The sequence below is a fragment of the Aotus nancymaae genome, unplaced genomic scaffold (genome assembly GCF_030222135.1).
Source record: "Aotus nancymaae isolate 86718 unplaced genomic scaffold, 86718_ANA_hifiasm-v0.15.2.pri h1tg000049l, whole genome shotgun sequence".
NCBI classification, from domain to species: Eukaryota; Metazoa; Chordata; class Mammalia; order Primates; family Aotidae; genus Aotus; species Aotus nancymaae.
The window spans coordinates 19,808,206-19,834,889 of record NW_026988463.1 but is presented as its reverse complement, the minus strand read 5'-3'; the positions used below and the strand labels follow the sequence as shown (position 1 = coordinate 19,834,889).

Genomic DNA, 26,684 nt, shown 5'->3' with positions numbered 1-26,684 from the left:
CTGACAGTCACGTATATTATTAGTCAAATTAGAGGGTATGTTCTTTACATTCCTTCTTCCCATAGTGGGTCTTCCTCAGAACAGGCAGAAGTTTTGGATTCTTCACAAATTTCACTCAAATTCTGCTTTAACTCAATTGTGATGAGTTTTAATGTTTTTTCCACCCTCATTTGCCTGGTTTGACCCACAGTTTCTCCTAGTTTTGCACACAAAGGAGTTCTGCACATACAGATGTATGCTCTCTATTACAATGCTTGTTCGCTTCTGTTTGTTGAGACATTTTTTGCAGTTGCAAAAGTGGAAGATTAATTTGCTAGTTTTGTTGGTCAGATGTCTTTTCTGTTAGGGTTCATGTTTTAAAAATAACTTTGTCTTTTTTTTTTTTTTTTTTTAAGAGACGGGGTTTCACCATGTTGGTCAGGCTGGTCTCGAACTCCTGACGTTGTGATCCACCTGCCTCAGCCTCCCAAAGTGCTGGGATTACAGGCGTGAGCCACCGCGCCCGGCCTGTCTTTAAATAATCAAGTATGGAAAAAGGCCAGGCACGGTGGCTCACATCTGTAATCCCAGCACTTTGGGAAGCAGAGGTGGGCAGAACACCTGAGGTCAGGAGTTTGAGACCAGACTGGCCAACATAGTGAAGCCCTATGTCTACTAAAAATACAAAAATTAGCCAGACATGGTCATGTGAGCCTGTAATCTCAGCTACTTGGGAGGCTGAGGCAGGAAAATCACTTGAACCCTGGAGGCAGAGGTTGCAGTGAGCCGAGATTGTGCCATTGCACTCCAGCCTGGGCGACAGAGCGAGACTCTGTCTCAAAAAAAAAAGGTATGGAAAAAGAAAAATTTTTAAATAACAAAATTTTAACTGTTAAGAAAAAAAGCAAAATGGAACAAGGTAACGTTTGATCTTAGGGGGAAACTGCATTAATAGATGCCAAAACTGGCCCTCTGTAACTAGTAGAAATATAATGTGAGCCATTTGTGTAGTTTTTTTTTTTTTTCAGATGGAGTCTCGCTCTGTCACCCAGGCTGGAGTACAGTGGCACGATCTCGGCTCAAACCTACCTCTGCCTCCTGGGTTCAAGTGATTCTTTTGCTTCAACCTCTCAAGTAGCTGGGACTACAGGCACATGCCACCACGCCTGGCTAATTTTTGTATTTTTAGTAGAGACAGGATTTCACCATTTTGGCCAGGCTAGTCTTGAACTCTTGACCTCAAGTGATCCACCTGTCTCAGCCTCCCAAAGTGCTGGGATTATAGGAGTGAGGCACTATGCCCAGCCAATAATTTTAAAGTTTCTAGTAGCCACGTTTTAAAAAGTAAAGGGGGGCTGGCATGATGGCTCACACCTGTAATCCCAGTATTTTGGGAGATCAAGGTGAGAGTATTTCTTGAGCCCAGGAGTTCAAGACCAGCCTAGAAAACATAGTGATACCCCATCTCTACAAAAAAAAATTTTTAAAGAAAAAATTAGCCAGGCATGGGGGTGTATGCCTGTGGTCCCAGCTGCTCAGGAGGTCAAGGCAGGAGGATCACTTGAGCCTGGGAGGTCAAGGCTGCAGTGAGTCATGATCACATCACTGCACTTCAGCCTGGGCAACAGAGCAAGACCCTGTCTAATTAAAATTAGCTGGGTGTGGTGGCTCCCTCCTGTAATATGACAACTTTGGGAGGCTAAAGTGGGAGGATCGCTTGAGGCCAGGAGTTTGAGGCCACTCTGAGCAACACAGCAAGACCTCATCTCTACAATAAATTTAAAAATTAGCCAGGCACGATGATGTGCGCCTGTGGCCCCAGCTACTGGGGAGGCTCAGGTGGGAGGATCGCTTGTGCCTGGGAGGTCAAAACAGCAGTGAGCTATGATGGTGCTATTGTACTCCAGCCTGGGAGACAGAGTGAGACTCTGTCTCAAAAAACTTTCTTTAATTTAATTTAAAAATAAATTCATCAGTCACACTAGCCACATCTCCAGTGCTCAGCAGCCACCTGCTACTGGTGGTTATTTTGCTGATCAGCGCAGATAAAAAGAACATCTTCATTATCACAGAAAGTTCTACTGGACAGCACTGCCTTAGGTAATACACACTTGCTTTCCTCTTTTCTTTGCAGATCAGTGAGATTGTCGGCTACGAGATAAAGCCCACCGAAATGACTTGCCTCTCGAATATGCTCGAATTAGGATTCGGCAAATTCATTGAGAAGTAAGGCCTTATCCTTTCCTTCAGGAAAGGTTTTGGCCAAAGGATCTGTAAGTGCCCACAGTGATCTGATTGTCCCATATCGGGCTGTTTGTTTTTTCCCTTGTGGCGTAGGGTGGCTTAAGGCTATTTAATCACCACCTCCTGACTAGTATTGGTGAAGCTTCTATTTTTAGCTGCAGAGCTAATGATGGTTATGACTAGAAAATGGAGTCATGGATTTTATTTCAAAGGGAATTTTTTAAAAAATGTTCTTTGAGGGCCGGGCGCGGTGGCTCACGCCTGTAATCCCAGCACTTTGGGAGGCCGAGGCGGGTGGATCACGAGGTCAAGAGATCGAGACCATCCTGGTCAACATGGTGAAACCCCGTCTCTACTAAAAAAATACAAAAAATTAGCTGGGCATGGTGGTGCGTGCCTGTAATCCCAGCTACTCAGGAGGCTGAAGCAGGAGAATTGCCTGAACCCAGGAGGCGGAGGTTGCGGTGAGCCGAGATCGTGCCATTGCACTCCAGCCTGGGTAACAAAAGCGAAACTCCGTCTAAAAAAAAAAAAAAAAAAAAAAAATGTTCTTTGAACCTGAGCTTCAAGCCCAGCTCTCAGTGACTTGGGACAAAAGCATTCAGCCTTTCCGGGCCTTGGTTTTCTCTTCTTTAAACAAACAAAGCAACAAGCCTCCCTGAGCTTTAAAATTGTATGAAACCTGGTCCAATAAGAAGTCTCTTCTCGGCTGGGCACAATGACTCACACCTGTAATTTCAGCACTTTCTGGGGTAGAGGCAGGCAGATCGCTAAGGTTAGGAGTTCCAGACCAGGCTGGCCAATATGGTGAAACCCCTGTCTCTACTAAAAATACAAAAGTTAGCCAGGCATGGTGGCACACGCCTGTAATCTCAGCTACTTGGGAGGCTAAGGCCAGAGGATTGCTTGAACCCAGGAGATGGAGGTTGCAGTGAGCCAAGGTAGCACCACTGTACTCTAGCCTGGGTGGCAGAGCAAGACTCCATCTTAATTTTTTAAAAAAAGTCTCTTCTCTTGCTTTCTTCCCTTCTTCGAACTCCCCTGGAGTATGTGTGTGTGAGAATATTTCTATTTGAATGCTATGTCTAGAACAGAGCTTCTTTCTCTCTCCTTATGCCCCTTTCTATGGAACAGAGGGGTCATGGATGAGTGGACCCAGTATCAGGAAAATAGTAGGTGTTTTTGAAAGGGGGAGGGATGGGAGGTGGAGCAAGAGCCATCACATAAATTAACAGAGGTTCAAAATCTCCATAAGAAATCAGAATATGGGCTGGGTGCGGTGGCTCAATTCCAACACTTTGGGAGGCAGAGGTGGGTGGATAACTTGTGGTCAGGAGTTCAAGACCAGCCTGGCCAATATAGTGAAACCCCGTCTCTATTAAAAATACAAAAATTAGCTGGGTGTGGTGGTGGGCACCTGTAATCCCAGCTGCTTGGGAGGCTGAGGTAGGAGAATCGCTTGAATCTGGGAGGCAGAGGTTGCAGTGAACCAAGATCGGTTGCACTCTAGCCTGGGTGTCACAGCGAGACTCTCTCAATAAAAAAAAAAAAAAAAAAAAAAAAAATAGAAATCAGAATATGGGCAAATAAGGCATAAACAAAGATGGAAAAAAGAGGTCTTATTTTAGTGACCTTACAACAGTGGTTTTCAACTGGGGCCCATTTCCCACCCCTAAGGGACACTTGGAAAGATCTGGAGACATTTTTGGTTGTCACAACTGGCAACAGATGGGGACAGGGCTGGGGAGTCTGCTGCTGTATCTAGTGGGTAGAGCCCACGGATGCTGCTGAACACCCTAGAACGTACGGGACAGCTCCCCACGACAATTACCCAGCCTGTGTTAGTTTGCTACGGCTCATCAAAAGACAAAGCTACCACAAATTTAGTTATAGTCTAATTGGCTTTTAATCAAGATTCATGAATCAGGAAAGCCTCCGTTTTCCAAAACAGAATGAAAGCTCCTACTGGGCAGTAGCATAATGGTAAGTTTTATAAGGAAACAGAACAATACGAAAAAGAAAAAAAAAGATTGATTAATATCAGGTTATTTTTTTATAAAGGTTCATTCAAGCAAAGGGAACTTCCTTATTCACTGACTCAGGTAGACTGGAATCTCCTGTTTTCAGGAAAAATAGTCCTGTTTTGGGATCTATCTCCTTCCTTAAAGATTTAGTTTGATTACATGCCATATAGCATGAGTGACTCCATTTTGGTTTGGCCTGGTCTGCTGGGGTCTAGTGCAGGAGCTCAGCTGGAATAATGACCTCCCTCAATTTTTGTTGAACAGGCTGCTCTTACAATGTACCACAGACTGAGTGAGTGGCTTACACAACAGAAATTTATTGTCTCATAATTCTGGAGACTCCAAGGCCAAGTTGTTGGCAGGGTTGGTTTCTTCTGAAGCCTCTCTCCTTGGCTTGCAGATGGCTGTCTTCCCCTACGAATTGTCATGGTCTTCCTTCTGTGTGTCTGTGTCGTCATCTCTTCTTATAAATTCACGAATTATAATGGATTAGGACCCACCCTCATGACTCATTTTAATTACCTCTTTAAAGATCCTTTCTCCAGTTAGAGCTATATTCCAAGATATTAGGGGTTAGAATTTCAATATGTGAATTTTTGGGGAGACAATATTTAACCCATAACACAGCCCAAAAAGTCAATGGTGCCAAGGGTGAGAAACCCTGCAAAACATTGGTGATAGCTGGCAGATCTTACAGCAGGATAGTAAACCTTTTGGTCAAATTAAGGGCTTTTGAAGATTCTCTTAAGACTGAGCTGAAATTTCTCCTTTTTTTTTTGAGACAGGATTTTACTCTGTTGCCCAGGCTGCCCCTGTGCTTCTGAGGGGACTGGGAAGCTTTGGAACACTGCACAAGCCTGCACCTTCCCTGGGAGGTGCTGATTTAGGAGGCTTGCTTGGTTCCTTTGCACTTAGCATGAGTGACTCCATTTTGGTTTGATCTGGGTTTGGTTTCCCGGAGTGCAGTAGTGCAATCATGATCTCCACTCACTGCAGCGTCTACCTCCCAGGCTCAGGTGATCCTCCCACCTTAGCCTCCTGAGTAGCTGGGACTACAGGTACACACCATACCCAGCTAATTTTTGTGTTTGTAGTGGAGATGGGGTTTTGCTATGTTGCCCCGGCTGGTCTTGAACTCCCAACCTCAAGCAATCCTCCTCGGCCTCCCAAAGTGCTGGGATTCAAGTGTGAGCCACCATTCCTGACCTGAAATTCCTCTTCTGACGTGTCTTCTCTGCCCCCTCCTGTTGATGTTGCTGTTGCTGTTGCTGTGTTCTCTCCTTATATTGGAGCCCATTGGTGCAGCTGCCAGCAAGGAATACTCTCTGGAGAAAAACTTGGATAAAATGAAGTTAGACTGGGTTAACGTGATGTTCACCTTTGTGAAATACAGGGACACTGTGAGTCTCACTCCAACTGCAGCCCCTGCCCGCCCACTTTGAAAGCAGCCCCATTTATTTGCAGTAGATTATAGAAGCGATTCATTCGGAATGGCAACAGAACTCACAGAGGAATAATTGCTCACATCTTGATTGTTTGCTCCTGTCTGCCTTCCTGTGCCAATCATCCCTCTCAGCACCGCCGGAGAGATGCATTCTTTAATTCAGAAAGGACTTTTGATTCAGAGCAAGAAGCTTTCTCAGTGCAAAGGAACCAAGCAAGCCTCCTAAATCAGCACCTCGGGGAAGGTGCAGGCTTGTACACACCTCCAAGGCTTCCCAGTCCCCTCAGAAGCACAGGGGCAGACAATGACTAGGGTTTCTCAGATGTTGATGCGTGCAGGAATCACCAGAGACCTTGTTAAAGTGCAGGTTCTGATTCAGCGGGTCTGGGATGGGACCTAAGATTCTGCAGCTCTAACAGACTCCCAGATAATATCGATCACATTTTGAAAAGTAAGAATGTAGGTCTTTGTTTTCGCTTGCAATGTAAAAACACAGGAGTTTGTACAGTGCATGTGAAGGTTCACACACCTGAAGTGTTTGCTCAGCTGTCTTTAGGGTCTAACTTGGTTTTGGGTGGAGTGTGAGGTAGAGATAAGGGCTGCAGCTCTTGGGGAGCTGTAAATCATGGAGGCAACAGGTTGATACACACATCCTGCAGACTGTTGGTTCTTTTTTTCTTTCTTTTTTTGAGATGGAGTGCAACTGCCTGATTTCGGCTCACTGCAACCTCTGCTTCCTGGGCTCAAGCGATTCTCGGGCCTCAGCCTCCTGAGTAGCTGGGATTACAGGTGCTCGCCACCATACCCAGCTAATTTTTGTATTTTTAGTAGAGATGGGGTTTCACCATGTTGTCCTGGCTGGTCTTCGACACTTGACCTCAAGTGATCTGCCCACCTCAGCCTCCCAAATTGCTGGGATTATAGGCGTGAGTCACCACACCTGGCCCAACCATTGATTCTTAAAGCAGTGCTTCCAAACCTGCATTGTAGAATCATCTGGGATACTTTAAAAAATCCCAGTTGATTCTAAAAAATCCCAGTTGATTCTTCCTGGCTCCTCCACTCCCAGAATGCTGGGGCATCTGTATTTTTAAGGCACCCCTGGTTTTTATCATGTGCAATATGGATTGAGAACCAAAAGCTCCCAAGCCTCCCTCCTCCCCCAACTGCATGTTATTTACTTGTGACTTCTTTCCCTATTTAGTTTCAGTGGTCAGAGTGCCTTGATTTCACTCAAAGAGCTGTAGGGGTGGAAAGGTGTGATCCCTTTCCTCACCTAGCATGAAGGTCATTCACAGCCAATACTGCTATAATAAAAGACAGATTAACAAGAGAAAAGCATTAAAATTTTATTTATTCAAAGTTTTTTGTTGTTTTTGTGACAGTCTAGCTCTGTCTCCAGTCTGGAGTGCAGTGGCGCGATCTCAGCTCACTGCAACCTCTGCCTCCCAGGTTCAGGCGATTCTCCTGCCTCGGCCTCCCAAGTAGCTGGGACTGCAGGCATGGACCACCATGCCCAGCTAATTTTTATATTTTTAGTAGAGACAGGGTTTCACCATGTTGGCCAGGATGGTCTCGAGCTCTTGACCTTGTGATCTGCCCACCTGAGCCTCCCAAAGTGCTGGGATTACAGGCATGAGCCACCTAACCCAGCCTAAATATCTTTAAGAAAATTTTCAAGGAAGAAAGTAGAAGTCCTATCTCCTGCAAGACATAGATTCCTATCCCATTAGAGTGGAGTTCTGAGCTGTGAGGTTTTAAGGGATCAGCATGAAAAACGGGGAGGTGGCTGGATAAAGTGGCTCATGCCTATAATCCCATCACTTTAAGAGGCTGAAGCAAGAAGATCACTTGAGGCCAGGAGTTCAAGACCAGCCTGGGCAACACAGTGAGACACCACCTCTTAAAAAAAAATTCAGTCTGAACACAGTGGCTCACACCTGTAATCCCAGCACTTTGGGAGGCCAAGGCAGGCGGATCACCTGAGGTCAGGAATTCGAGACCAGCCTGGCCGACATGGTGAAACCGTGTCTTTACTAAAAATACAAAAATATCCATGCATGGTGGCATGCACCTGTAATCCCAGCTATGCGGGAGGCTGAGACGGGTGAATCACTTGAACCCAGGAGGCAGAGGTTGCAGTAAGCCAAGATTCTGCCATTGCCTTCCAGCCTAGAAAACAAGAGTGAAACTCCGTCTCAAAAAAAAAAAAAAAAAAAAAAATCCAAGCATGGTGGTATATGCCTGTAGTCCCACCTACTTGGGAGGCTAGGCAGGAGGATTCATTAAGTCCATTAGTCTGAGGCTGCAGTGCCTAGAATCGAGTCATTGTACTCAGGCTTGGGTGAGAGACCCTGTCTCTAATAAATAAATTTTTTAAAAAGGAAAAGAAAAATGAGAAGATTTCACAATTTTGACAGGGTGGTGGTGCCTCTTTATTTACAGGATACAAGCATCTTGTGTGTAGTTGATGACATTCAAATGCTACTCGATGATCACGTGATAAAGACCCAGACCATGTGTGGCTCCCCATTCATCAAACCAATAGAAGCAGAATGCCGGGTAAGAGGAAATGAATGTTTTGACATGTTTTATTAGCTGTGGGTTTCTCAGAGGAGGGGGAAGGTTTTCATGTTCAGTTAACAAAGAAAGTTACTTTGTCCTAATTGAAAAAATATATATAAATGACACAGTGGCTCATTCCTGTAATCCCAGCACTTTGGGAGGCCGAGGCGGGTGGATCACCTGAGGTCAGGAGTTCGAGATCAGCCTGGCCAACATGGTGAAACCCCGTCTTCTAAAAACACAAAAATTAGCCAGGTGTGGTGGCGGGCACCTGTAATCCCAGCTTCCTGAGAGGCTGAGACAGGATAATCACTTGAACCCAGGAGGTGGAAGTTGCAGTGAGCCAAGATTGTGCCATTGCACTCTAGCCTGGGCAATGAGAGTGAAACTCTGACTCAAAAATAAATAAGTAAATAAATGATGCAAGACTGAAAGCAATAACCATCCAAGTAAGCATATGGCATGCTGAGCCTTTGCAACTGTCTGCCAAAAGAGAAGATGAGATTCGAATGCAGCAAATACACATGCATTTGGAAAGCATCTTATGGGCAGTAGTTATCTAGAATGTAAGCTACCCAAGGGTAGGGGTTTGGCATCCTGTGCTCATTGTTTGTAGAAGTGACATAGGCTAAGGGTACAAACTCTGAAACCAGATTGCCTGGGTTCGAATTCTGGCTCTGCTCCTTATTGGTGATGTGACCTTGAGCACATTACTAAACTGTTGTGTTTCAGTTTCTACATCTGGAAAATGAGGTTTGTGATAACATCTACCTTGTAAGGCTGTTGGATTAAATTGTTCCGTATACTTAAAGCACTCAGCCTATCACTTGTCACAGATTGTGTGTGTAACTATTATAATTATCCTGCTTGAACATGAGCTCCATAAAGGGCAAAGCTCTTGTGTGTTTCACTCATTGCTTTGTTCACATCACCTGGCGCAGTGACCAGAGCATAGGGGGGCCTCAATAAATATTTGTTAAACAAGTGACCGACTGACTGAATGAATGAATAAATGTATGGCTCCATCCATTTGCTTGGTCTGTGGCCCTGTGATGCAGAGTGGCAGGTTAATGATTCAGATATGAAATGCTAAATTCACAGAAATGGGAAGAAAAGCTAGTTCGCATACAAGATGATTTGGATGCCTGGTTGAAATGCCAAGCCACCTGGCTGTACCTGGAACCAATCTTCAGTTCAGAGGACATTATTGCCCAGATGCCAGAAGAGGGCAGGAAATTTGGGATTATTGATAGTTCCTGGAAATTGCTTATGTCCCAAGCAGTAAGTTTTTATACCCTAATAACTCTTTCCAGCAGAAATACTAATGTTTGCTCATTATGCATCCTAGTCACCTTCCTTGAAACTTGTAAATGAACTGGAGTTTTGCAAAATCAATATTTTATATCTTCTTCTAATTTCAAAAGTTATTATTATTAAAAATGCAAACATATGGTGGGTGTGGTGGCTCATGCTTGTAATCCCAGCACTTTGGGAGGCCAAGGTGGGTAGATCACTTGAGGTCAGGAGTTCCAGACCAGCCTGGCCAACATGGTGAAACACTCCATCTCTATTAAAAATACAAAAAAAAAAAAAAAAAAAATTGCCGGGCATGGTGGTACATGCCTGTAATCCCAGCTACTCAGAAGACTGACGTAGGAGGATTGCTTGAGCTAGGGAGGCAGAGTTTGCAGTGAGCTGGGATTATGCCACTGCACTCCAGCCTGGGAGACAGAGTGAGATTCCATCTCAAAAAAATTTTTTTAAAATACAAACCTACAAATATAAATATGTGACATAGAAAGTAGAATCCTTTTGAAATCCCACCTCCCAAGCAGTAACTATAGGCAGTTTGTATTAAACTGTCATTTTTCATGAGGTTTTATTTGTTACAGGATAATGCAATAACACTTTCATAGATTGAGAATCCTTTTAGAACTCCAACAATTATCCACATTTGGTTACTCAGTTATTTAACAAATGTTTATTCAGTACCTACAATGACCCAGGGGTTGTACTGGGAATCAGAAAACACTTGAAGGTGGCAAGAATATAATTTCTGTCTTCATAGAATTTGCTGCCTTAGCTAAGCATGGTGGCTCACACCTGTAATTCCAGCACTTTGGGAGGCCAAGCCAGGTGGATCACTTGAACTCAGGAGTTTGAGACCAGCCTGGCAACATGATAAAACCCCATCTCTACTAAAAATACAAAAAATTAGCTGGGCATGGTGGCATGTGCCTGTAATCCCAGCTATTCAGAGGCTGAGGCAGGAGGATCCCTTTAGCCCGGGAGGCAGAGGTTGCAGTGACCCCAGATTGTGCCACTGCACTCTAGCCTGGGTGACAGAGCAAGACTCTTGTCTCTAAAAAAAAAAGAAAAAGTAATGTTATAGAAGAGTGATTGGTTGTTCCTGCCTCTAAAGCAAGAACACTAGGATCAAGACTTGAAGGATGGTAAGTTCACTGGGTGTGCAAGGCAGGTAGAGTCATCTTTTAGGAGATAAAATCATTTTTCTTTTTTAAGTCAAGTGTGATCAAATTGGGGTACACTTAAAAAGATTATTTCCTTTTTGTTATTAAAAAGATAAATTCCCCAAGGCAATTTATCTTCTCTGCTTTGTTTGTGGGGGTGAGATAAATGGGGATTTAGATTATCTAGTCAGCATAAGCCAATTCTCTATTAGTTAAGTCTTTTTGGGTGCAAGTGACAGAAACTGACTCAGGATAGCTCAAACGAAAAGACCAAACAAGACCAAAAATTGCATCCAAGCCTCACAAAGGATGGATCTAGAACCCAGAAACCTCTTAGGAACTCTTTTCATCTCTCTGATCTCAGCTCCTCTTTCCTGGCCATGCTTTAGTCTCTCTCTCTCTCTCTCTCTCTCTCTCTCTCTCTCTCTCTCTTTCTCTCTCTGACTCTCTCACTCTCTTTCTATCTGTCTCTCCCACTCTCTCTCTCTCAAGACTGGCTTGCTCTGCCACTCCATCACACAAAGAGACATGATCCTCACTCAGCCCGACTAGTATAGAATGTCATGGTTTGGATTCTAAACTCCCTGGGTTAAAATATAATTGGGCTTCTTTGGATTCAGGTGTCCCAGTCCCTGCCCAGTCAACTATGATCAGAGGAACAGGGTCATGTTTGAGCATTCACCCCTGTGCAGTTAGGAGGGGGATCAGGAGGCAGTTAGCTGGATAAGGAATGCTGTTAGTTGATAATCTGGTCACACATTATTACAATGACCAATCTCAGAACTTGGGAACCCCATGATGAGTCTCCCCTTTTTTGATGGAACCCAGGTGAAAGATAGCAGGGTTATGGTGGCAGCCGACCAGCCACGGATGACCGAGAAGCTTCAAGAAGCCAACCATCTCTTGGAGGACATCCAGAAAGGGCTGAATAATTACTTGGAGAAGAAGAGACTATTCTTCCCCAGGTATCCAGCATTGTTCTTTTATTTGGAATTACATTCTTCCCCCATATGTAGGTAGAATTACATTTTTCATACTGAGAGTTGGCTTCAACCAATCTAGACCATACTCTTTCCTCGTTTTCAATTCCCTGAGACAGCTTTCAGGAATGGGGCATGGCTTCACGGTCATTACTTAGTGTGAATTTGAATGGACACCAATGGGTGTCAAATGCACATGTTGTCCAAACCAACACTTTCATTTTCCCCAATTACAGGGATAGAGTAGTCATGACTATAAGCCTGAATTTTGGAGTTAAACAGACCTCCTTTGGCATCCCAGCTTTTCTACTTAGTAATCTTGAGGCCTCCAGGAAATCTATCCAAGCCTCAGGTTCTCCACTATAAATTTGGGATATAATAATGGCCCCTTCTTCATGTATTTGTTGTGCAGATTAATGAGCTAATGTGTAAAAACATTTAGCACCTAGACTATGTGTTTAGGAAACATCAGCCAAGTTTTTATGCCATCAAGTTTTGTAGTTTCTGGTAGGTATGCTTATACATATTTGACTCTTTTTTCCCCCACAAGAACCAATCTTCCGCATGAAAGTCAAGGGAGTTTTGGGTTAGCTACAGGTCAGGCATGGTGCCTCACACCTGTAACCCCAACATTTTAGGAGGCCAAGGTGGGAGGATTTATTGAGGTCAGAAATTCGAGATCAGTCTGGACAAGATGGAGAAATTCCACCTCTCCATAAAAATACAAAAGTAAGCCAGCATGGTGGTGTGTGCCCATGGTCCCAACTACTTGAGAGGCTGAGGTAGGAAGATCATTTGAGTCTGGGAGGCAGAGCCAAGATTATGCCATTGCACTCCGGTTTGGGCATCAGAGTCAGACCCTGTCTCAAAAAGAAAAAAGAGAAGAAGAGAAAGAGGAAGAAGAAGAAGGAGGAGGAGGAGGAAGAAGAAGAAAGAAGAAGAAAGAAAGAAAAGGAAGAAAAGAAAGAAAAAGAAAGAAAGAAAGAAGGCTCTGATAATCCACCCATGTCTGGTTCCCCACTGATGGTCACTTCATGTCATTTGACCCTGATTAGGGTGTTTGATCCTAATTTACATTTAAGAAACATGAATTTTAGTGTCTCTTTATACGGAGACAAAGTTAGTTCCCTGCTCTTTACAAAAAAAATGATTTGTTAGAAAGTCAGAAGTAGAGGGAGATCCAAGATGGCCGCTTAGGAGGAACTCGGGAATGCAGCTCCGAGAGAAAGCACAGAGGGTGAGTGGACGCCGTATTTCCAGACTGATTTTTACTGCCCACAGAACAGGAGATTCACACGCAGAGAAGCCACACGGGTCGCCAGCGCCGCTGGCGCCGCTGGCTTGAACGGCGCAGCCGCTGGGCCGGCACCCTGAGGCAACGACTCACTGTACAAAGTGAGAGAGTCTGAGTCCCCTATAAGCCAGCAAGGGGAGCTGAAACGGGGAGCCAGGCCAGCGCCACGAATCTCAGAGCCGCGGCTTTAGCCAACACAGCGGCTCCGGAGGCAGATCGGATGAGACGGTGTCCCCTCTTACCCAGCAAGAAGACCTGAAACACAACTGAAACCAGGACGGTCCAGCTCTGTGGAGGAGGGGCGTTCTCCATAGGCACCCTGCTGTTCTGTACCAAGGCAATCCGCCACTACAGAGACTCCGTCACTACAGGGGCGGGCCAACATAGCGGAAGCAGTTCTAACTACACCCAGAAGTTCACACGGAAGCTGGGTGGAGCCCACAGCAGCTTAGCGAAGCCTCTGCAACCTGAGTGTGACTAGGCTGCCACCTTGTGGGCAGGGAAAACAGCAACCGCACAGGGGAACATCAGAAAACAGTAACTCCCTGGGACAGAACACCTCGGGGGAAGAGCAGGGGGTTTATGAGTTCTGCCACAGCAGACTTAAAATTACCAAAATCAGAAAGACAACAACTACAAAGTCAGCAGGTGGAAAAATCCACAAAGATGGGAAGAAACCAGCGCAAAAAGGATGAAAACACCCAAAACCAGAACACTTCTCCTCCTACAAGGGATCACAACTCCCCACCAGCAAGGGAACAAGACTGGACGGAGAATGAGTGTGATGAAATGACAGAATCAGCTTTCAGAAAGTGGATAATAAGAAACTTTCGTGAGCTAAAAGAACATGTTCTAACCCAATGCAAAGAAACTAAGAACCTTGAAAAAAGACTTGACGAAATGCTAACAAGAATGGACAACTTAGAGAGGAATATGAGCGAATTGATGGAGCTGAAAAACACAACACGAGAACTTCGTGAAGCATGCACAAGTTTCAACAGCCGAATTGACCAAGCAGAAGAAAGGATATCAGAGGTCGAAGATCAACTCAATGAAATAAAACGAGAAGGCAAGATTAGAGAAAACAGGGTAAAAAGGAATGAACAAAGTCAACAAGAAATATGGGACTATGTGAAAAGACCTAATCTACGTTTGATAGGTGTACCTGAATGTGACGAAGAGAATGCATCCAAGCTGGAAAATACTCTTCAGGATATTATCCAGGAAAACTTCCCCAACCTAACAAGGCAGGCCGAGATTCAAGTCCAGGAAATACAGAGAACACCACAAAGATACTCCTCTAGAAGAGCAACCCCAAGACACATAATCATCAGATTCACCAGGGTTGAAATGAAGGAGAAAATACTAAGGGCAGCCAGAGAGAAAGGTCGGGTTACCCACAAAGGGAAGCCCATCAGACTCACTGCAGATCTCTCAGCAGAAACCCTACAGGCCAGAAGAGAGTGGGGGCCGATATTCAACATCCTTAAGGAAAAGAACTTTCAACCCAGAATTTCGTATCCAGCCAAACTAAGCTTCATAAGTGAAGGAAAAATAAAATCCTTTGTGAACAAGCAAGAACTCAGAGAGTTCATCACCACCAGACCAGCTCTACAAGAGCTCCTGAAGGAGGCACTACACATAGAAAAGAACAACCAGTACCAGCCACTCCAAAAACACACGAAAAGGTAAAGAGCATCAACACAATGAAGAATCTGCATCAACCAAAGGGCAAAACAGCCACCTAGCACCAAAATGACAGGATTGAATTCACACATAACAATATTAACCCTAAATGTAAACGGACTAAATGCCCCAATCAAAAGACACAGACTGGCAAATTGGATAAAAAGCCAAAACCCATCAGTGTGCTGTATCCAGGAAACCCATCTCGCATGCAAGGATACACAAAGGCTCAAAATAAAGGGATGGAGGAAGATTTACCAAGCAAATGGAGAGCAAAAAAAAGCAGGAGTTGCAATTCTCATCTCTGATAAAATAGACTTTAAAGCAACAAAGATCAAAAGAGACAAAGAAGGACATTACATAATGGTAAAAGGATCAATGCAGCAAGAAGAGCTAACGATCCTAAATATATATGCACCTAATACAGGAGCACCCAGATACATAAGGCAAGTTCTTAAAGACTTACAAAGAGACTTAGACTCCCACACAATAATAGTGGGAGACTTCAACACACCACTGTCAATATTAGACAGATCAACGAGACAGAAAATTAACAAGGATATCCAGGACTTGAACTCAGACCTGGAACAAGCAAACCTAATAGACATTTACAGAACTCTCCACCCCAAATCCACAGAATATACATTCTTCTCAGCACCACATCACACCTACTCTAAAATTGACCACATAATTGGAAGTAAATCACTCCTCAGCAAATGCAAAAGAACGGAAACCATAACAAACAGTCTCTCAGACCACAGTGCAATCAAGTTAGAACTCAGAATTCAGAAACCAACCCAGAACCGCACAGCCTCATGGAAAATGAACAACTTTCTCCTGAATGTTGACTGGATAAACAATGAAATGAAGGCAGAAATAAAGACGTTCTTCGAAACCAACGAGAATGAAGACACCACATACCAGAATCTCTGGGACACATTTAAAGCAGTCTCTAGAGGAAAATATATAGCAATAAGTGCCCACATGAGAAGAAAGGAGAGATCTAAAATTGACACCCTATCGTCAAAATTGAAAGAGCTAGAGGAGCAAGATCAAAAAAACTCAAAACCTAGCAGAAGACAAGAAATAACTAAGATCAAAGCAGAATTGAAGGAGATAGAGACACGAAAAACCCTTCAAAAAATCAATAAATCCAGGAGCTGGTTTTTTGAAAAGATCAACAAAATAGACAGACCACTAGCCAGACTAATAAAAAAGAAAAGAGAGAATAACCAAATAGATGCAATAAAAAATGACAAAGGCGATATCACCACAGATTCCACAGAAATTCAAACCATCATCAGAGATTATTACAAACAACTCTATGCACACAAATTAGAAAACCTGGAGGAAATGGATAAATTCCTGGACAGCTGCCTCCTGCCAAGCCTAAACCAGGAAGAAGTCGAAACCCTGAATAGACCAATAACAAGGTCTGAAGTCGAGGCAGCAATTAAGAGCCTACCACCCAAAAAAAGCCCAGGCCCAGATGGGTTCACAGCCGAATTCTACCAGACATACAAAGAGGAACTGATACCATTCCTACTGAAACTATTCCAAATAATCCAAAAAGAGGGAATCCTTCCCAAATCATTTTATGAGACCAACATCATCCTAATACCAAAACCTGGCAGAGACTCAACAAGAAAAGAAAACTACAGGCCAATATCCATGATGAACATAGATGCAAAAATCTTCAATAAAATAATGGCAAGCCGATTACAACAGCACATCAAAAAGCTTATCCACCATGATCAAGTAGGATTCATCCCGGGGATGCAAGGCTGGTTCAATATACGCAAGTCTATAAATGTAATTCACCACATAAACAGAACCAAAGACAAAAACCACATGATTATCTCAATTGATGCAGAGAAGGCCTTCGACAAAATTCAACAGCCCTTTATGCTAAAAACCCTCAATAAACTAGGTATCGATGGAACGTATCTCAAAATAATAAAAGCTATTTACGACAAACCGACAGCCAATATCATACTGAACGGGCAAAAACTGGAAGCATTCCCTTTGAAATCTGGCACTAGACAAGGATGCCCTCTCTCACCACTCCTATTCAATATAGTACTGGAAGTTCTAGCCAGAGCAATCAGGCAAGAAAAAGAAATAAAGGGTATTCAATTAGGAAAGGAGGAAGTCAAATTGTCTCTATTTGCAGACGACATGATTGTATATCTAGAAGACCCCCTCATCTCAGCCCAAAAGCTCCTGAAACTGATAAGCAACTTCAGCAAAGTCTCAGGATACAAAATCAATGTGCAAAAATCACAAGCGTTCCTATACACCAATAACAGACTTAAAGAGAGCCAAATCAAGAACGAACTGCCATTCACAATCGCTACAAAGAGAATAAAATACCTAGGAATACAACTAACAAGGAATGTAAAGGACCTCTTCAAGGAGAACTACAAATCACTGCTCAACGAAATAAGAGAGGACACAAACAGATGGAGAAACATTCCATGTTCATGGTTAGGAAGAATTAATATCGTGAAAATGGCCATACTGCCCAAAGTAATATACAGATTCAATGCTATCCCCATCAAGCTACCAATGACCTTCTTCACAGAACTGGAAAAAACCACCTTAAACTTCATATGGAACCAAAAGAGAGCCCGCATAGCCAAGTCAATTCTAAGCAAAAAGAACAAAGCAGGAGGCATCACACTACCAGACATCAAACTCTACTACAAGGCTACAGTAATCAAAACAGCATGGTACTGGTACCAAAACAGAGATATAGACCAATGGAACAGAACAGAGGCATCGGAGGCAACACAACATATCTACAACCACCTGATCTTTGACAAACCTGATAAAAACAAGCAATGGGGAAAGGATTCCCTGTTCAATAAGTGGTGTTGGGAAAACTGGCTAGCCATATGCAGAAAGCAGAAAATGGACCCCTTCCTGACACCTTACACTAAAATTGACTCCAGATGGATTAAAGACTTAAACATAAGACCTAACACCATAAAAACACTAGAAGGAAACCTAGGCAAAACCATTCAGGACATAGGCGTAGGCAAGGACTTCATGACCAAAACACCAAAAGCATTGGCAACAAAAGCCAAAATGGACAAATGGGACCTAATCAAACTCCACAGCTTCTGCACAGCAAAAGAAACAGTCAATAGAGTGAATCGGCAACCAACAGAATGGGAAAAAATTTTTGCAGCCTACCCATCTGACAAAGGGCTAATATCCAGAATTTACAACGAGCTAAAAAAGATTTACAAGAAAAAAACAAACAAGCCCATTCAAAAGTGGGCGAAGGACATGAACAGATACTTTACAAAAGAAGACATACATGAGGCCAACAAGCATATGAAAAAATGCTCATCATCACTGGCCATTAGAGAAATGCAAATCAAAACTACATTGAGATACCATCTCACACCAGTTAGAATGGCAATCATTAAAAAATCTGGAGACAACAGATGCTGGAGAGGATGTGGAGAAATAGGAACACTTTTACACTGTTGGTGGGAGTGTAAATTAGTTCAACCATTGTGGAAAACAGTGTGGCGATTCCTCAAGGACCTAGAAATAGAAATTCCATTTGACCCAGCAATCCCATTACTGGGCATATATCCAAAGGATTATAAATCGTTCTACTATAAGGACACATGCACACGAATGTTCATTGCAGCACAGTTTACAATAGCAAAGACCTGGAACCAACCCAAATGCCCATCGATGATAGACTGGACAGGAAAAATGTGGCACATATACACCATGGAATATTATGCAGCCATTAAAAACGAGGAGTTCGCGTCCTTTGTAGGGACATGGATGAACCTGGAAAACATCATTCTCAGCAAACTGACACAAGAACACAAAATCAAACACCACATGTTCTCACTCATAGGCGGGTGTTGAACAAGGAGAACACATGGACACAGGGAGGGGAGCACTATACATGGGGGTCTGTTGTGGGGGAGTGGGGGGGACAGCGGGGGGGTGGGGAATTGGGGAGGGATAGCATGGGGAGAAATGCCAGATATGGGTGAAGGGGAGGAAGGCAGCAAATCACACTGCCACGTATGCACCTAAGCAACAACCTTGCATGTTTTTCACATGTACCCCAAAACCTAAAATGCAATAAAAAAAAAAAAAAGAAAAAAAAAAAAAGAAAAAAAAAAAAAGAAAGTCAGAAGTATGACCGGGCATGGCGGCTCACACGTGTAATCCCAGCACTGTGGGAGGCTTAGGCAGGTGAATCACCTGAGGTCAGGAGTTCAAGACTAGCCTGGTCAACATGGTGAAACCTCATCTCTACTAAAAATACAAAAATTAGCCGGGTGTGGTGGGGGGGCACCTGTAATCACAGGTACTTGGGAGGCTGAGGCAGGAGAATTGCTTGAACCTGGCTGCTGGGAGGCAGAGGTTGCAGTTTGACGAGATCACACTACTGCACTTCAGCCTGGATGGCAGAGCAAGATTTGGGCTCAAAAAAAAAAAAAAAAAAAAAAAAAGAGAGAGAAACTGAGAAGTATCTTTGGTATTTATTCAATTCAGCATTATCCAATAAAACTTTCTGCAATGATAGGAATGTTCTTTGTCTGTACTATCTAGTACAGTAGCCCTTAGAGACCAGTGGCCACTGAGCACTTTACAGGTGGCTGATGTGACTGAGGAAGCCAATTTTTAACTTAGTTAATATGACTTTTTAATGTAAATAGCCACATGTGGCTAATAGCTTTCATACTGGACAACACATTAGTGGAAGGAACCCTGGTTTGGAAGCATAAGGCTTGGGAAGAGATTAAACTCAGGAAACACCTGAGGTTTGGGCTTCTAGATCTAGACCCACTCTTGTTATTCCTAATAAAAATAAGAATAATAGACTGGGCACAGTGGCTTTGCCTATAATCTCAGCACTTTGGGAGGCCGAAGCAGGCAGATCACCTGAGGTCGGGAGTTGGACACCAGCCTGGCCAAAATGAGGAAACCCCATCTCTACTAAAAATACAAAAATTAGCTGGATGTGGTGATGGGTGCCTGTAATCCCAGCTACTTGGGAGGCTGAGGTAGGCGAATTGCTTGAACCCAGGAGGCAGAGGTTGCAGTGAACCAAGGTGGTGCCACTGCTCTCCAACCTGGGTGACAGAGCAAGACTCTCTCAAAAAAAATATGAATAATAGCACTAATTTAGCACTTAGCTTACATCAGGACCCTGCTCTAAGTGCTTTACACTTATTAACTAATTTAATCCTCATAATACTCTTATGAGGTTGGGAACATTATAATTATCCCTGTTTTATAAATGAGAAAATAATAATTTGCCCAAAGATACACGACGGGTAAATGACCAAGCTAGAATTGATACCCAGGAAGTCTGGATAAGATATTCAGTATTTAACCTCTCTGAGCCACATATTTTCCCTAAGTTGAACACACACACACACACACACACACACACACACACACAAATACCTCAATATTTCTTTGTGCATTTTTATGAAATAAAAGTAAACACTCTCAGTAAACACTTTGAGAATGTTTTTGGTAACCACATAATTTAATTTCATCTTGAAAGTACAGATTTCTAAAAAAAGATTTTAATTTTAAATTATACAAATGTGTTATTATTACTATTATGGCCATTGAGCTTTATTTACTATAACACATGATGGAGATGGAGGGAGTGTATATCCATAGAGAGTGTATATCCCATTTGAATTTCACTTGGAAGTGGGAGAAATTGACCTCTCATTGGATGTTGGTTAGTTGGTCAGCAACAAATAATTATTACTCTTTCTACTTGCTCAACATTGTAGACACAGTTTGCTTTGGTGAATAAGAAATGACTGCAAGACTTAGAAGTGTGAAACAGCAAGCATGTATTTAGCTCATAATTCTGTAGGTTGGGAGACTGGCCTGGGCTTAGCTGGGTGGTTCTGGTCTCACTGGGGCTCATTTGTGACTGCAGTGAGTGGGCAGTCAGAATCCTTAATTGCTTGTCTGGTCATTGGCTTCCTATTGGCTGGTGAAACAGGTAGTTGGGCCACATGTCTTTTGTCCGTAGAAGACTAGCCTGGGTTTATTCATATAGTAGTGGTCACAGGGCTCCTAAGAGCAGCAAGTGTGAAAGCATCATGACCTCTTGATGCCTAGGCTTAGAACTTGCACAGACTCATGTTCATTTACATTCTAATGGCCAAAGTAAGACACAGAGCCAGCTCAAGTTTGAGAAATGTGAAAACAGACTCCACCCCTTGATGAGAAGACCTGTAAATATTGTGGCCATTTTTGTAACTCACTATATTTGGTAAAGGTCATAATCACACAATCCCTCCATCATGGAACTTTCAGCCTGATGGTCACAGTACAGGTTTGAACATTGAACATTTCTGAAAGTTTGCTGTTGCTGGTTTTAGGCATAAAAAAGAGATGAAATTGGCCGAGCACGGTGGCTCAAGCCTGTAATCCCAGCACTTTGGGAGGCTGAGGCGGGTGGATCACGAGGTCAAGAGATCGAGACCATCCTGGTCAACATGGTGAAACCCCGTCTCTACTAAAAATAGAAAAATTAGCTGGGCATGGTGGCGCGTGCCTGTAATCCCAGCTACTCAGGAGGCTGAGGCAGGAAAATTGCCTGAACCCAGGAGGTGGAGGTTGTGGTGAGCCAAGATCGCGCCATTGCACTCCAGCCTGGGTAACAAGAGCGAAACTCTGTTTAAAAAAAAAAAAAAAAAAAAAGAGATGAAATTGTCTTATTATCCCTAATTTAAAAGATAGGAGAGGGCTGAGGGCAGTGGCTCATGCTTAAAGTCCCAGAACTTCGGGAGGCAAAGTGGATGGTTCACTTGAGCCCAGGAGTTTGAGACTAGACTGGGCAACATGGTGAGACCCCATCTCTACAAAGTATGCAAGATTAGCTGGGTGTGGTGGCAAACGCATGTAGTCGCAGCTACTCAGGAGGCTGAGGTGGGAGAATCGCTTGAGCCCTGAAGACCAAGACTGTAGTGAACCATGATTGCACCACTGCACTCCAGCCCAGGTGACAGAGCAAGACCCTGTCTTAACAAAAATAAAATAAAATAAAATGAAAGATGGTAAAGGCCTCTGCATGTAAATAGTCTCCTTATTAACATTTGCTTTCTTGTATGATGCCTATACAATTTTCTTGCAAGCATGGAGAGAAGGAAAGACAAGGAAGTCTCTCTCTCCTGCCCCTACCCAGTGGTTCTCACCACTGACTGCATGTTAGAATGACCTGAAATTTGTAAAAATACACAGATTTTATCAGACCCATCTCCAGACCAATTCTATTAGAATCTGGGCTGTGGGACTGTGGCACTAGAATTTTGTTATAAGCTCCCCAGGTGATTCTAAAGTGCAGCCAGAGTTGAGAATCGCTGTTCTATCTGGGCTCCTTTCAACTGATAGCACCCACACCCCCCAGCCCTATTAAAGCCACATATGCCAGCTTTCATTCTTTCTCTTGCTCTCAGAGTCAAAACGATTGCTTCTCAGCCTTTTGGCTAACATCATGTGTAGTATCTCAGAGTCAAAACCATCTCCAGGCCGGGCGCAGTGGCTCATGCCTGTAATCCCAGCACTTTGGGAGGCTGAGGCGGGTGGATCACGAGGTCAAGAGATCGAGACCATCCTGGTCAACATGGTGAAACCCCATCTCTACTAAAAATACAAAAAATTAGCTGGGCATGGTGGCGCGTGCCTGTAATCCCAGCTACTCAGGAGGCTGAGGCAGGAGAATTGCCTGAACCCAGGAGGCAGAGGTTGTGGTGAGCCGAGATCGCGCCATTGCATTCCAGCCTGGGTAACAAGAGTGAAACTCCGTCTCAAAAAAAAAAAAACCATCTCCAACACACCTGTAATGCCAGCACTTTGGGAGGCCGAAGCAGGTGGATCACCTCAGGTCAGGAGTTCAAGACCAGCCTAGCCAACATGGTGAAACCTCATCTCTACCAAAAATACAAAAAAAATTAGCTGGGCGTGATGGTGCATGCCTGTAATCCCAGTTACACAGGAGGCTGAGGCAGGAGAATCAGTTGAACCTGGAAAACAGAGGTTACAGTGAGCCAAGTTCGTGCTATTGTACTCCAGCCTGGGCAACAATAGCAAAACTCTGTCTCAAAAAATAAAAAATAAAAAATAATAAATCCCCAAACTGGGTGTAATGGCTCATGCCTGTAATCCCAGCTACTCAGGAGGCTGAGGAGACAGGATTGCTTGAGCCCAGGAGTTCAAGTCTAGCCTGGGCAATATGACAAGACCTCATCTCTTTAAAAAAGCAAAACTACCTTCCAAGTCCCAGATAAAAAGTGGTAAAAGAGCGTGGGCCTTAGTGAAGACCCCAGGACATTGCCATTATTCACCTAGGTGTGGACTACCTGTTGGAGAGTATCACCTTGCTAGAAAAAGTTCTTGGAAGAGGTTCCAGTTACCATCTTTCTTTGCTTTGAAATAGGTTCTTCTTCCTATCAAACGATGAGCTGCTGGAAGTCTTGTCAGAGACAAAGGACCCTCTCCGAGTGCAACCGCACTTGAAGAAGTGTTTTGAAGGTATCGCCAAGCTTGAGTTTACAGACAATCTGGAAATTATGGGCATGATCAACTCCAAAAAAGAAACTGTTCCATTCATACAGAAAATCTACCCAGCTAACGCCAAGGTAACTCCCCTTACCCATTTTTGGTTCTTTTCTCCATAGCAGAGTAAACCAGAGAGCATATTGGTTAAGCACTGAGACCCTAGTTCAAGACTGCCTGGGGTATGGAACACTTGGGTTCCACAATGTAACAACTGAATAATTTGGAGAAGTTACTCAATATTCTGAGTCTCAGTGTACCCATCTCTAAGATGGGGATTATACTGCAAGCCACGTGACGTATTAAATTTGTGGATTTTTAACCCAACTCAATGTGGAGTCAGTTGCAGGAATCAGATCCAAACAACTGAAGCTGTTTAGATTTCCGTATGCAGAGTTCAGTTGAAAGTGATTCAGTTAGACAGGTAGCTTTCTGGGGCACTCATTTTAAAGATCAATAAAATATCATGGAATCAATGAGAGATATAATGCTACTTAGGTTTTCATACATATGTCCTTATATAATGAGTAAAGTATAAATTACTTCCATTTCTGCTGAGTGACAACACCCTCAAGTGGAAATAGACAAGCAGGCTTAGCCTTGCTTGATTGGTTGTTTTTGCTACCCACACATATAAACTGCAGCAACCAGGAGTCACATTACCAACGCAGACACCAGCTAGCTTACAAGGACCTGAAGTCAACAGCTACAGTTACCTGAAATTCTAACCTGAATAATTTGCTGCATATTTGAATTTCCCTATGGAGCTTTAATCAAAATCCAAATGACCTGGTTGCATCCCATACCAATTAAATCAGGAAGTCTAGGGGTGGGAGTCAGTCATCAGTATTTTTCAAAGATCTCCAAGTGATTTCAAGGAACAGCAAAGTTTGAGACCCAGTGGAATAGTGCATGAATCAGAACTGTTCATTAAAAATGTGCAGTTTATTTTATGAACTGACATAAATGTTTCATTTGCCTTCTGAAAAGTTGCCTGTTTCAGAAGATGACACGAAAGTAATGCATGCTAAAAATGGGCCGGGCACAGTGGCTCACGCCTATAATCCCAGCACTTTGGGAGGCCGAGGCAGGTGGATCACCTGAGGTCAGGAGTTCGAGACCAGCCTGGCCAATATGGTGAAACTCGATCTCTACTAAAAAGCCGGGTGTGGTGGCACAGGCCTGTAATCCTAGCTACTTAGGAGGCTGAGGTTGGAGTGAGCTGAGATCAAACCACCCAGGCACTCCAGCCTGGGTGACAAGAGTGAAACTCCATTAAAAAAAAAAAAATGGCCTATTGCCCCTTTAGAAGGCATATACTTCTGAGAATAGAGGAAATAAGTATAAAGCAGATAGAGAATATTGGCTGGGGCCAGGTGCCATGGCTCATACCTGTAATCTCAGCACTTTGGGAGGCTGAGGCAGGAGGATCTCTTGAGACCAGGAGTTCGAGACCAGCCTGGGCAATGTGAAGAGAACCAAACTCTACAGAAAAGATCAAAAATTAGCTGGGCATGGTGACATGCACCTGCAGTCCCAGCTACTCAGGAGGCTGAAGCAAGAGGGTCGCTTGGGCCCAATTCAAAGCTGCAGTGAGCCAGGATCGCACCACCACACTCCAGTCTGGATGACAGAGAAAGGCCCTGTCTCTCTCTTAAAAAAAAAAAAAAAAGCATGGGGAGAAAGAGAACATGGGCTTGAAAAGGTGCCAAGCCTTTGGCCTCCCTCCAGCTGTGTCCAGAGAGAAAGCTGTGTTCTGCCCACTGTCCTCCCTCTGGGTGTTGATTGACTGTTGCACTCTCTGTCTGTCTTGCCACATAGGGCATGGTGGAAAAGTGGCTCCAGCAGGTGGAGCAGATGATGCTGGCCAGTCTGCGAGAAGTCACTGGACTTGGGATTGAAGCATATGTCAAGGTAAATGAGAGTTGGGGTACACATGCCGGGACACTAGTGCACGAAAGAGAACACTGGAGAGAAGGTGAATGTAACAGTCATTCAGTTGGACCCTCTGCCTTCTACCAAAACCTGTCCCTCTGCACCTCTCTTTCCTTTACCTGTGAATCCTGGGGCAATGAACCTATTCCTGGTGAAATGTTTGCAGTTAGAAGCAGGTGATGCAAGAGAAGAAGGTTAGCTGGAACCCTTTGGTTGCTGCAGACCAGTCCTTTTTTAATGGAATTAATGGCACAAGGTGTATTTAGAGCCCCTTCCGATTAAGCATTCATTTACCTTACAGATGCCGTGAGTGGTATAACTCATTAAGTTCCCAAAGCTTTAAGGGAAACAGGTATGATGTAAGGCTTAAGACAATGAACCTTTTCAGAATAACTTGGTAGCCAGCCTCTAGCAACATTCATGACTGGCTCTTTCTTTTTTTTTTTTTTTTGAGATGGAGTCTTACTCTGTCTCCCAGGCTGCAGTGCAGTGGCATGATCTCGGCTCACTGCAACCTCCACCTTCTAGGTTCAAGCAGTTCTCCTGCCTCAGCTTCCCAAGTAGCTGTGATTATAGGCACCCACCACCACACCTAGCTAATTTTTGTATTTTTAGTAGAGATGGGGTTCCACCATATTGGCCAGGATGGTCTCAAACTCCTGACCTCAAGTGATCCACCTGCCTTGGCCTCCGAAAGTGCTGAGATTACAGGCGTGTGCCACCGCACCCGGCCAATTGACTCTAAATTTCTTACTTTCTTACTTTCTTACTCCCAGGACCTACAGAACAAAGCAATATTCAGTTAACACCTTCACACTAAAGTACTGGGGACTGACCTTGCTGTCCCTTGAAGTAGTATTTACATTGTCAAATGAAAGACCAATCCTTTTTTCTGTGACATGTTCTGAATCAAAAATTAAAGAAAAGCAGTTACTGGTATGAAAGTATTTCATGCAAATCAAATCTATCAAGTTTTATCCTCAGATCAAACTTTTTCTATAAAGAACCAGATAGTAAATATTTTCAGTGCTGCAGGCCACATTCCCAGTGCAACTATTTTTCAAAATAAGTTTTATTGTGTATATTTAATGTATACAACATAATGTTATAAGAGAAATAAGTGTAGTAAATGGGTAGTGTAGCTTTGCCCTTGTAACATAAAAGCATCAGAATATATGTAAAAGATGGGCATGGCTGTATTTCTTTTTTTTTTTAATTTGTTCTTTAAAATTTTATTTTACTTTAAGTTCTGGGATACATGTGCAGAACATGCAGGTTTGTTACATAGGTGTACCGTGTCATGGTGGTTTGCTGCACCCATCAACCCGTCATCTAGGTTTTAAGCCCCACATGCATTAGGTATTTGTCCTAATGCTCTTCCTCCCCTTACTCCCCATCCTCAAGAGGCCCCGGTGTGTGATGTTCCCCTCCCTGTGTCCATGTGTTCTCATTGTTCAACTCCCACTTATGGGTGAGAACATGCAGTGT

The 26,684-nt window shown here is 43.6% G+C and overlaps 1 protein-coding gene across 1 annotated transcript in view; it reads left to right on the top strand.

The window, feature by feature from the left end:
* The window catches only part of DNAH3 (dynein axonemal heavy chain 3), a 207,638-nt gene that overhangs the window by 58,134 nt on the left and 122,820 nt on the right, over positions 1–26,684 (top strand). Inside the window, 7 exon segments of the mRNA XM_064362754.1 lie at positions 2,114–2,205; positions 5,533–5,647; positions 8,137–8,253; positions 9,358–9,537; positions 11,556–11,692; positions 23,143–23,344; positions 25,083–25,175. Coding sequence (XP_064218824.1) covers positions 2,114–2,205; positions 5,533–5,647; positions 8,137–8,253; positions 9,358–9,537; positions 11,556–11,692; positions 23,143–23,344; positions 25,083–25,175 — 936 coding nt within the window.